At 50.0% G+C, this 12,516-nt stretch overlaps 1 protein-coding gene across 1 annotated transcript; it reads right to left on the bottom strand.

Moving 5' to 3' along the window:
* Positions 1-351: 351 nt before the first annotated feature.
* Rapsn (receptor associated protein of the synapse) lies at positions 352-12,215 on the bottom strand. The gene is made up of 8 exons (XM_052182913.1): positions 5,676-12,215; positions 4,885-5,223; positions 4,266-4,424; positions 3,149-3,247; positions 2,948-3,070; positions 2,432-2,485; positions 1,071-1,270; positions 352-660 (listed from the first exon to the last, which is right to left on the bottom strand). Exons 1-8 carry the CDS (start codon positions 5,865-5,867, stop codon positions 588-590), a joined length of 1,239 nt encoding a protein of 412 aa, XP_052038873.1. The 5' UTR covers positions 5,868-12,215; the 3' UTR covers positions 352-587.
* Positions 12,216-12,516: the final 301 nt, after the last annotated feature.

Genomic DNA, 12,516 nt, shown 5'->3' with positions numbered 1-12,516 from the left:
AGGGCCCGAGTTCCATCCTGAGGGACTCGCATGGTGGAAGGACACAGCTGACTCCCCAAAATTGTTCTCCGACCACACATTCACACCAGCACACATGCTCCCATGTGCACACATGTGCACACACACAAAATAAATAGATGTCCTTAAAACTATTGGTGGGGCAGACGTTTACCATGCAGTCCACACCAGTTTCTAGCACTTTCCACATCACATCACCATTTTGTGTGTGTGTGTGTGTGTGTGTGTGTGTGTCTCAGCAGCAGGGGTCTTCTGTTGTCTTGGTAACGTAATGCTAAGGTGAGTAGTCTCACACCATGCAGGAGTGAGGCTGTGTGGAGAAGCTGATGCGAGGATGAAGGGTCAGAAATCCCTGGCACCAGGTACAAACATTTTATTTTTCTATAAAGAACAAAGTACAAAGAGGCAGGCGAGGGAAGCGAGGCCCAGAGGAGCAGCAGGCAGGCCTCTGGCCCTGAGTTGGCTATGGAGGTCCTGGCTGCTACCCTAGGATTTGACCAGGGCCTCCAGCTTGATAACGGAGAAGGAGCCAGGGGAGGTTGTGTGGAAACCCAGGATGGCCGGTGACATCACACAAAGCCTGGCTTCATGGAGGAGCGGCGGCAGTTGGGGCAACTCCTGGTGCCATTGTTTTGCAGGCATCTGTGGAGGCAGAGAGGCTGCGCTCACTCACCCAGGCCAGACTTACTCCAAGCCCTGGCTTGTGCCTTCCTCCCTTCCAGACCAGGAGGTCACTGTCCAGTGGAAGAGAAGGCTCGCTTCCTGCCTGCCCTGCACCAGAGCCTTCCAGGCTGTGGCAAAGTTGGCATCTGCTGCCACCCCAAGGCAAACTGGGTCCTGGGAGCTGATTTGAAGGGACCCTTCTGAATTCCCCTCAGGATGATGGTAAGGACGACCCCCCCCACCCCCACCTCATGAAGCTAGAGGGTGAGTCGGTGGGAAGTTGTTAGAACACCAAGGCACCAAGGCACCAGGGCTTTGCATTTACTATTATTGTTGGTGTGATGGGGGGGCGGGGGCGCGGGGTCCTGCCCACCCAGCAAAGGACCCACCTGAGATGGAAGATGTGGGAGCAGGGCAGGGCCTGCAGCCGGCTGTTCTTTTCCCCAATGGACTCGCCGCAGAGGCCGCAGTAGAGCTCAGTCTCCTCCACGCACTCGTGGAAGCTCACGACGTGCGCGCGCAGCTCGCGCTGCAGCCCTTTGCTGCGGTAGATGACCTCACTCAGGCAGTGCAGCTTGAGCTGGCTCAGCTACGGCGAAGACAGTGGGGAGAGATCCCGTGAGGGGCTGAGAATGTGCCTTTCCCACCACACCTTTCCTCACCTTGCTGTAGGACCTAGGAGAAATATCCTGCCCACCCCAGCCTTGGCTTCCCAAGAACAGAAAATGGGTAAGACCAGAGATGAGAAACATGGGACCCCATGTTTTCGTTTTGAGATAGGGTCTCATACACATAGCCCAGGCTGGCTTCGAACTCACTATATTCATGGCTGGCCTGGAACTCCTGATCCTTCTGCTTCTATCTACCGACCAAGTGCTGAAACAGGTGTGCCCCATTGGACCACGTTTCTGAAGGACTTTATTGACCAAACCTGCCTCTACAATAACTAATGTGTTCTATTTTTATTGAATATACACTTCTGATCAGTCTGATGCCTAGATAAACTCTAATAAACGTGAGTGGTTGTGGTCCAGCCCAAAGCAAAATAGACTTTAACGTCTTGGTTGGGCTGTGCCCCAGAGCCTGCAGAGATGCACATTTTCTAGAAGACTTTGGGAGACACAAAGCTTTCTCCAAGACTTTAGGATCTGGGTACAACGGAGACATCTGAAGAAGCTACATATACTATGGGTATATAGCTGGTAGCAGGGGATCTTGGGCCTCATCTATATCATGAGAACACTCACAGGGAAGGCTCTGTATTTAATATTTATGAGGATACCCAGCTCTCGAGGAGCAGAGGACATTGTTAAGGTTTTTATTTTGTTTTTGTTTTTAAGATTAAAAAATATGTACATGTGTTTTTGCTTGCATATATGTATGTGTTACATACATGTGCATGTCTAATACCCACGAAGAAGACATCTACCCTGTGGAACTGAGAGGCCACTAGGAACTCAGCGACTCTCCAAGGTGTGAAACGCCTGCCTGGCCCCAGAAATGTTCTCTTGATTTCTGAAGGTTGAGATCAAGGATGTCGGGGTGGCTGCAAGCACCTTGCAGGGGGTCAGAGGACTCAGAGCTTAAGCAGGGTACCATGTATCCCAAGCCGGCTTCCCACTCACTCTGAACCTTCAACTCCTATCTCCTCTACCCAAGTGGTGGGATCACAGGCGTGTGCCAGCATTCCCAGCTTTCTGTCTTTGGCTCTTGACCCCAGCCAGTCCCAGGAGGCGTAATCATGTCTCACCTTATTTCCAACCTCTTCAGCCAGGTCCTGGGCTTTCTCGATGGCATCCAAAGCCTGGAAGGGGAGCAGAAGCCAGGGTTGTGGGCAATCTTTTATGCCTTGGCTCATAGCCAAAACAAAGAAAAGCGGGCCTGGGGTGATGGGGAACAGGGGTGGGGCCATTGCCCTGTGGAAGGTAGCAGAAGAGACAGGGCAAGTTATATCCTGCCTTAGTTTATGCTGACAGAATGGGCAGAACGTGACTGCCTCATAGGATGCTCTGGGAGAGTAAAGGGGGAATTTAAAAATATATGGTTTCAATGCTAGCTTTGGCCCTCTATAAGCTGTGGGTCCCTGGGTGAGACATGGGCCTTCTCTGAGTGTGGAGAATTGTGAATGTTTGGGTCTCATGGCAACAGGGTGAGGCAGATGTTAAACAGGGGGCAAGCCCAACACTGTACCTCCAGTGTTGGCTGAACAACCCCAAATAGGGAGCATCAGAGAGAGCTTTAGCCACAGCAAAGGGCCTGGCCTCACCTTGTCCAGCACCTTCCTGGCCATCCAGCACTTGGCCACGCCCAGCAGCACATGCACCTGCCCCAGGCGGTTCCCGATCTCCGTCATGATGCTCATAGCAGAATCATACCTAGGGAAGGCTGTCTGCAGAGCCAAGCAGGGTTGGATTTGGGATGCTCCAGGCCCAAGGACCCCCCCCCCACCTCATCCTGGTGATCTCACCTCCAGGTCCCCACGGCTCCGGTGGATGTCAGCAAAGCAGAGGAGACAGAGTGCCTGAAGCGGGCGGTCTCCGTGCTGCAGGGCAATCTTCATGGACTCCTGCAAGGGGGGCAAGCTCGTGTGACCCTACTATGGGGTGCCCTATGCCCAGCGGTCCCTTAGAAGGGACGGCTAGGACCACCACATCCTCTTGTGGTTGCTGAGGCCTCTTGCACTGAACCACTAAGATCACAGTACTGTCTGACGGAGGGAAACCGAGGCTCAGATCAGAGAGAAAGAAGCAGCTTGATCGGGATCAGAGGGTGAAGCAATGTGATTTGAGCCTGAGAGGGGAAACCTCAAGACCTGATCTCGTTTTTTTTTTTTTTTTTTTTTTTATGGTTTCATGGTGTGTGTGTGTGTGTGTGTGTGTGTGTGTGTGTGTGAGAGAGAGAGAGAGAGAGAGAGAGAGAGACAGACAGACAGACAGACAGATGGAACAGTTTATTAGAGAAAGGCTTTCCCGAGAATGGCATGGGCTCGACCCCCTCCCCACAAGCCTTTTCTTTACTTTTGTCTTTCGGCCCAAGAGCTGCCAATGCAGCCCAGGCTAGCCTCTTAAGTGATCATACTGCTTGGCTTCTGAGCTCTGGGGTTCATCACAGGTAGCCCTGGATGTCTCTGCTTTACTGATTATTTTTTTCTTTTCTTTTTTTTTTTTTAAAGACACTCTCATACAGTCTTGCTAGGCCTTGAACTATGTACCTGAAGATGGCCTTGAATGTCTGATCCTGTCTCCACCTTCCAAGTGCTAGGATTATAGGCATGAATTCCTAAACTAGCTTTTAGGTAGGGCTAAGGGTTGAACCCAGGGCTTTGTGCACACTGGGCAAGCACTCTGTCAACTGAGCCACATCTCCCGCCCTTATGTTTTACTCTTCAAAGTGGTCCACAGAGGCACCTGCGGAAGGACTGGAAGGGAATGAGGTCTGCTGCAGAGTTTGTGATACACGCTTCAGGTGCTTATTGGCAACCCTTTGAGGGATTCTGTGGGCTGTTCTAGAAAACAGGGGGCCCTGGCCTGGGCCTGAGGCTCTCCCACCCCCACCCCCACCTGCATGCGTCCCAGGTGTCCCACCTCACAGCACTCCATGGCACTGCCCAGGTGGCCCAGCAGGCGGTAGGCCACAGCCATGTGGTACTGGCTCATGGCCCGGTATTTGAGGCTCCAGCCTTTGCCGTAGTCGTTGACAAGCTCTGCAGCCTTGCAGGGAAAGAACAGGGCTTTCTCATAGTCCTGCAGGGGACACAGAACAGGAGGGGGACACACTGAGTGGTGGGAAACGATCCAAACCCAGGACTCCAGGCTTGGGCTCTGTGGCAGCCAGGGAGCCCCAGTGGATGGACGCTGGAGTTTGTGGGCCTGCGTGTGCTACAGAAATGCTCCACGATCAGCCTCATCACCGGTGCCAAGAAGCACACATCGGTTCAGATGAATGAGGCAGGCGCGATGGCCAGTTTAAAACCCACGCCACCTGTGGGGCCATCTGCGGGATGGGGGAGTCAGATAATTCTGCTCTCCGATTGGCTAAGGTCGGTGGCATTGTCTCAAAAGAACTTTTGGCCAGAGAAAATCAGAGAACATTTATCATAAAGAAACAGTACAAACCCCCCACCCCAACACACACAAGAGGCCCTCTGGGAGCCTCAAATCCCCCATTATCCTCCCCCATACCCCACAAAGGAACCAGGCCCACCTTGACCTGGGCGTAGAAACTGCCCAGGCTGCAGCAGACACGGCACTCCAGCATGGTGTCATCGTTGTTGTGGGCATAGCGCAGGGCCTTCTCAAAGCTCTCGAGGGCCTTCTGGAAGAGGCTGAGACCCAGGAAAGCATTGCCCATGCTCAGGCTGACCTGACCCCCAAGCTGGGCACCAGCCCTGGTGCCAGGCAGGCCGAGGCAGGTCTTGCAGTAGGAGATGGTTTTGTGGAACTCACACAGCTTCTCATTGCTACGCGCCAGGTTCAGGTAGCTCTCAAGCAGGAAGTCAGCATCCTCCAGCTCCCGAGCTGTATCAATCTGGACCACAGCAAACTGGCCCCAGGTAACAGACAACACTCAGCCCCTGGTGGCCACAGCCAGAGACAACGGCAGACCTCAAAGCTCAGACTCAGGAGTTTCCACTACCTCAGGTCCATCCTCCCAGGTCCCAGTCACAGCATAGAAGCTTTAACCAAAGCTCAGGGTAGACACTATACTTCCACCCCGTCTCAGATCTGGAGTCTATCATTGACCAGCCTGACTCTCAATTTTGGAGCCTGTTCTACCAGGCACCAAGCAGCAGACTAAAATCTAGGCTTGGAGATCTGGGCTGGAGATCCCCAGACCCTGGCACCTGATGCCTGTGAATCTTCACTAGCCTATGAGATGCACAGGGTTCTCAGAGATACAAGGGCGCCTGGGAGTTGGAAGCCACCCAGCCCTGTTCCCAAACCCTCCCACAGCGCCTGGGCCCTCCCACAGCACCCTGGAAGGGTAACGTGTACCTTCAGCATCTCTTTGTAGCGGCCCATCTCTGAGTGCGCTGTTACCAAGCAGCCCAGCACCCGGAAGCGGCCCACGAGGTCGGAGCCTTTCTCCAGCACCTTCATCCACACCTGCAGTGCCTTCTCTGTCTGGTTGGACTGGTACAGCTGCAGTCCTTTCTCGATCTGTTGCTTTGTCTGGTCCTGCCCCATCCTCCCACAGCCTGGCCACTCGGAAAGACCGTGGTCGGCTAGGTGTCTTTTAGACGCTCATGGTGTGTGTAGACGCACAGTGCCGGCTGATCTCTGCGAGGGAAAAGGAACACCAGGCAAAAGCCAAGCAGGGCCTGGATGGACGATGGGCGCCACCCTGGGAACAAGGCTGGTTCAGGCCCTGTCTGCAGCTGTCCCTGCCAGTTGGGGCCACGTGGCTTCTAAGGAATGTCAGCAGCAAGGTCACTAGGGTTTCTGCTGCACCCACTCAAAGCTGAAAGAAAGGTGTCTGTCCCAGGGATACAGGCATCGCGCCACCTGAGAACCTGTTTGGTGTCCCTTTGACACTTCTGACACTGGTCTTGAGGCCCCTAGCAGGTTAAGCTCTCTGGAAGCCTTGCCAAGGGCTGTCTGCTAGGACGCGGGCAAGCCTTAGGCCAGAGGTTCTGACAGCAGGAAAGCAGCAGGCAGAACACTGGGTGTCCTGGGAGTGACATGGGTGTCCGGCCTGCTTTTTCTTTTCTTCTGTTTCCTTTCTTTCTTCCTTCCTTTTTTTTTTTTTTTTAAGACAAGATTTCTCTGTGTTCCCTGGCTGTCCTGGAACTTGCTTTGTGGGCCAGGGTAGCCTCAACTCACTCAGATATCTGCCTGACTCTGGCCCAAGTAGTGGGGCCAACGGAGTGAGCCACCATACCTGGCTAATGCAGCATTCCATCCCCACCCACCCCCGCCCAAGACAGGGTTTCCCTGCATAGCCCTGGCTGTTCTGGAACTCGCTCTACACCAAGATAGCCTCGAACTCTGAGATCTACCTGTCTCTGCCTCCTGAGTGCTGGGATTAAAAGCGTGTACCATCACAGCCCAAGTTCACCTCTTTTCTTCCCAGCTCCTCCCCCATTTTATTTTTGCAATTAACCCACCACATAGACACATACCTGGGCACAAGTCCACACTGTTCCTAACACCTTGCCTTAGCCAGTTGGTGGGAGGCCTGGATTCCTCCTATCTCATGTCATGTCATGTTGTTCTCTGAGCCTGCTTCCTCCTCTACAAGGCGAGGATAGTTAAACTCTCACAGCAGTGTGGTGGCTCTCGCACAGCTCAGCACAGCACAGAGCAGGACAGGACAGCACAGCACAGAGCAGGACAGAGCAGGACAGCAGGACAGCACAGCACAGCACAGCACAGAGCAGGACAGGACAGGACAGCATAGAGCAGGACAGGACAGCACAGCACAGCACAGAGCAGGACAGGACAGGACAGGTCAGCACAGCACAGAGCAGGACAGAGCAGGACAGGACAGGACAGGACAGCACAACCCAGCACAGAGAAGGACAGGACAGGACAGCATAGCACAGCACAGAGAAGGACAGGACAGCACAGCACAGCAAGCACAGCTCAGCACAGAGCAGGACAGGACAGCACAGCACAGCATAGAACAGCACAGAGCAGGACAGGACAGCACAGCACAGCTCAGCACAGAGCAGGAGAGCATAGCACAGCACAGCTCAGCACAGAGCAGGACAGGACAGCACAGCACAGAGCAGCACAGAGTAGGGCAGCACAGCACAGCACAGAGCAGGACAGGACAGGACAGCACAGCACAGCACAGAGCAGGACAGCACAGCACAACACAGAGCAGCACAGCAATGGGCACCAGCCTGGCCCTGCTTGCTGTATTTCTGTATTAGCTGTGTGAGCATAGAAAATTTGGGCACATTGCTAGCCCTGAAGAAGAAAGGTTAACAGCACCTAGTTCACAGGACTGCCACAGAACTAGAGGACTTGCTGGTTGACAAGGACTTAGAACAGTGTCTACTGTGAAGGAAACACAGTGTGTTAGAAGAGATGACACTATCCCTTGACAAAATGATGACCAAAGGCCACAATTTGGTTCTTAAAGATTCAAAAAGTGTCCTGATTCCAGGGGCTGGTGAGATGGTGTGATAGCATTTGCTGCCAAACATAACAACCTGAGCTCCATCCCTGGAATATCCATGTGATAGGACAAGCAGACTCCCATGAGTTGTACTGCGACTCCCATATGAGCGTGTGCGTTACACATGCACACAATAACAATTCCCCAATTCTAATTCCAGTTCTGGTTTGACAGCATCTCTAACAGTGAACTCTAATTCCAAACACTGCAGCATATTGTCATAGTCATGCCTGGATTGCCACTAATTTCCGAAGTGTGTACTCACGAGCAGTCCTCCCTAATTATGGCTATAGTGTGTCTCTCATCCTAGGTCCAAATCGTCAAGGCCCAACCCCTTCCTCACAATGCAGCTATATGTGGAAATAGTCTTTAAAGAGCTAGTTAAGGTGGGCTGTAATTCAGTTCCAGATGATACTTTCACACATTCATACATGCAGGCAAAACACCAATGCACGTACAATGAAATATCATTTTTTAAAGTTTTATTAAGGTCTGGAGAGATGGCTCAGTGGCTAAGAGCACTGAGTGCTTCCAGAGGTCCTGAGTTCAATTCCCAGCAACCACATGGTGGCTCACAACCATCTGTAACGAGATCCGATGCCTTCTTCTGGTGTGTCAGAAGATAGCAACAGCACATTCACAGACATACAATAAATAAATCTTAAAGTTCTTTTTGAAAAAAAAAGTTTTTTTGTTTGTTTTTGTTTTTTTTGATTTTTGGTTTTTTTTTTTTGTTTGTTTGTTTTTGTTTGTTTTTTGTTTTCCCGACACAGAGTTTCTCTGTATAGCCCTGGATGTCCTGGAACTCACTCTGTAGAGCAGGCTGGCCTCAAACTCAGAAATCTACCTGCATCTGCCTCCCAGAGTGCTGGGATTACAGGCGTGTGCCACCACCACCCGGCTAAAAGTTTCTTCTTCTTCTTTTTTTTAAAAGAGCTAATTAAGGTAAAGTGACGTAGGTAATAGGGGCTGTGTGACTTTTTTTTCTGGGGAAATATAATCTTTTTATCAGGTAGACTTGGGTGGACCTGTTTTTTTTTTTTTGTTTTTTGTTTTTTTTTAAGTATATTTAGTTGGGTGTGGTATAATATACACTTTCAAGACCAGCATTTAAGAAGCAGGTCTACATAGCAAGTAGGCCAGCCTGGTCTACATAGAAAGTTCCAGGTCATCTTAAGCTACAAAGTGAAACCCTGTCTCAAAAAGATGTGTGTTGGGGGGCTGGTGAGATGGCTCAGCAGTTAAGAGCAGTGGTTGCTCTTCCAGAGGTCCTGAGTTCAAATTCCAGCAACCACAGGTTGGCTCACAATCTATAAGGGGATCTGATGCCCTCTTCTGGCATGTGGGTGTATATGTGGCAGAGCACTCACACATTCAATAAATTTAAAAATTAAAAAATAAATAAAGTGTGTGCATGCGTGCATGAGCCCACAGAGGTCAGAAGAGGACATTAGATCCTCAGGAACTGGAGTTACAGACAGTTGTGAGGAGGGGATTGAACTGGGATCCTCTGGAAGAGTAGCCAGGCTCTTAACCACTGATCCATCTGTCTGGGCCCTGGAGTTATTTCTTTGGTGCCCACCAGTGTTCCGCAGGGCACAGGTGATTCAGTCAGTTCTAGTTGGTGTAGGGATGACTCCTGGAAGCCTCATCACTGGATTCTTTGACCAGCTTTCAGGCAATCCCACTCAAGGGTTTCCCTCCCCCACCAATGATTCAATGGGACATCTAGAATGGAAACTTTGGTTGTTCTAAGGTCCTTGAGCAGTCCTCACAAGAAAAGATTTTTGTTGTATTTTTCTGAGGAGATAATTATCCTGGAATCTTACAAGGGACACCAGTAACTGACCAAAGAAGGGACTTCACCTGTCTAGCTTGAGTGAACCAATGACTTTATCAGTTACTTATGTGACCAAAGGCAGCTTTGTCACTGGAAAGCTCACCCCAGCAGATGAGGACTTCTGTATCCCTGGAGCCTCTTCCACAGCTTACAGTCTGATCCATCAAGTCTCCTTCCTCCCAGTACCTGCTCCCAGGTTACATAACCTTACAGTTTCTTTGGCTTCCTGAGTCCTAAGTCTCTCTCTCTCCATTTCCTCCTAGAGGACATTTCAATTTGGAGGAAACAGCTTCATAATACTGGAGTGGGCCTTAACACCTATTATGGATAAGAGATCAGGACTTAGACACAGGAAGACAATGTAAATCCCAGTGTGGTGTATACCTGAAGGACCAACTCAAGACTATCTTCAGGTACAAGGAATTAAGGCCAACCCAGGCTACAAAGGGCTGTCTCAAAAGACAAAACACACAAATGACCCCGAGAGAGACCGAGTCTTGATCATCTTGAGTTTGTAGCTTCTGAAACAGAGTGAGTGTTCATGGAGTTACCCACTTGGGGTGCTTGGTCATGACCGTCACTGTAGTGGGTAAAGGGAGTGACAGTGCTACCTTTTTTAGGTAGCATAACATTTGGGGAAGATACCAGCATTTGTAAAGATTTATTTTTATTACATTGTATTATTTCTATTATGTGTATGTGGGGAGGGTGTGCACCTATAAATGCAGGCATCTGTGGGATTGCAAGTGCTGAATGCCCAGAAGTCCTTATGAGATGCTCCATGGATGGACATGGGTCAAGAGCAGTAAAGCAACACTTATGTATCGGTTTGTGTATTTGATACAGATTCTCTCCACATAGACCAGGCTGGCCTTGAAGAAACCACGGCCATACCTGGCCGCATACACGTCATAAACAGCAGAGGTATCTTCTCATCGGCTTTGTTTCCTTCTTGGGGTCAGTGTGAGGGTTAGTTTTGTCAACTTAACATAACCAAGAATCACCATGGAAGGGCATGCTTTAGCTTCTGTGGTAGTCTGCACAGGCACAGGCCCATACACTCATGTACTTGAACACCAGACTCACATAGAATGGCACTATTAGGAGGTGTGGCCTGGTTGGGGAAGTGTGTCACCGAGGAGGCAAGCTTTGAGGTCTCATATATATGCTCAAGTCTGGCCAATGAGCCGGGCAGTGGTGGCGCACACCTGTAATCCCAGCACTTGGGAGGCAGGGGCAGACGGATTTCTGAGTTCAAGGCCAGCCTGGTCTACAGAGTGAGTTCCAGGACAGCCAGGGCTATACAGAGAAACCCTGTCTCGGGGGTGGGGGTGGGGGAACAAACCCAAATCCAAGTCTGGCCAATGAGAGACAGCCTCCTCCCTCCAGATCAAGATGTAGAACTCTTGGCTTCTCCAGCACCATGCCTTCGTCCATGCTGCCCGCCATGATGATACTGGACTAAATTCTATTCTAAACCTGTAAGCCAGCCTCAATTAAATGTCCTTTATAAGAGTTGCCTTGGTCATGGTGTCTCACAGAAGTTGATACCAGGGACTTGGGTATTGCTGTGACCAGTCTGGCCATGTTCTTGTGTGGAGGAATGTGGATTAGGGAACTCTGCAGTAGGAAAGCAATGGAATGCTTTAAGAGGGACTTAATAGGCCACCCTAGCAGAATGTGGAAGGCAGTGGTGCTGAGGGTGAGTTAAACTGTGGAGGCCTGGCTCAAGAGGTCTCAGAGGAGAGGAACATTAGTATGTAGCCTAGAGACAGTTTTTGCGATATTTTGACAAGGAACTTACCTGCTTTTGTCCGTGTCTGTGATTTTCCTGAGGCTAAAGACTTTCCTAAAGACTTTTGGATTAATTGCACTGGCAAAGGAAATCTCAAAATAACTTAGTACAGACTCTGTTGTGTAGTAACTAATGTTAACTCTTGCTTTTTTGTTTCTTGTTTTTGTTTTTTCCTAGACAGGGTTTTTCTGTAGACCAGGCTGGCCTCAAACTCACAGAGATTCTACTGCCTCTGCCTTCTGTGTGCTGGGATTAAAGGTGTGAGCCACCACCACTGGGTTGTGTTAACCTTTTTTTTTTTTTTTAAATTTTCTAAATTTATTTATGAGTGCTCTGCTGCATATACACCTATAGGCCAGAAGAGGGCGTCAAATCCCCTAATAGATGGTTGTGAGCTACTATGCAGCTGCTGGGACTTGAACCCAGTACCTCTGGAAGAGCAGCTAGTGCTCCTAACCATTAAGGCATCTCACCAGCTTATGAAGAACATTTTGATGAAATAGCAAACTGAGCAAGAAAAATACAATGCATGTACAGCTCAAGGATTAAAGGGGCACCGGAAGTGGAATGGAGCTAAATCTGTGTTCAAGGAGATAAACAGATTAAAGATATTCAATGGCCAGGCAGTGGTGGCGCACGCCTTTAATCCCAGCACTTGGGAGGCAGAAGCCGGTGGATTTCTGAGTATGAGGCCAGCCTGGTCTACAGAGTGAGTTCCAGGACAACCAGGGCTACATACACAGAGAAGCTCTGTCTTGAAAAAACAAATAATAATAATAATAATAATAATAATTCCCAACAGAATTAAGGGAGTGGTGGACCTTGGAGTAAGAGCCCAGCTAGCTAAGCTTCCATCTTGTGAAAAGGAATTAATGAAAAGTTTAAAGTACCAGGCAAGGTAGTGCATGCTTTTAATTCTAGCACTTGAGTGGAAGAGGCACTAAAATCAAGATCTCTAAAATCAAGGCCATCCTGGTCTACAGAGCAAGTTTCAGGACAGCCAAGCATAGGCAGTTAAAAAACCAAAAACCAAACCAAACCAAACCAAACCAAACCAAACCAGAAAGCTGGTGAT

This window comes from Apodemus sylvaticus, chromosome 5 (genome assembly GCF_947179515.1).
Source record: "Apodemus sylvaticus chromosome 5, mApoSyl1.1, whole genome shotgun sequence".
In the NCBI taxonomy this organism is placed as follows: Eukaryota; Metazoa; Chordata; class Mammalia; order Rodentia; family Muridae; genus Apodemus; species Apodemus sylvaticus.
The sequence above is the reverse complement of the archived record's forward strand: the minus strand, read 5'-3'. Positions and strand labels throughout refer to the sequence as shown.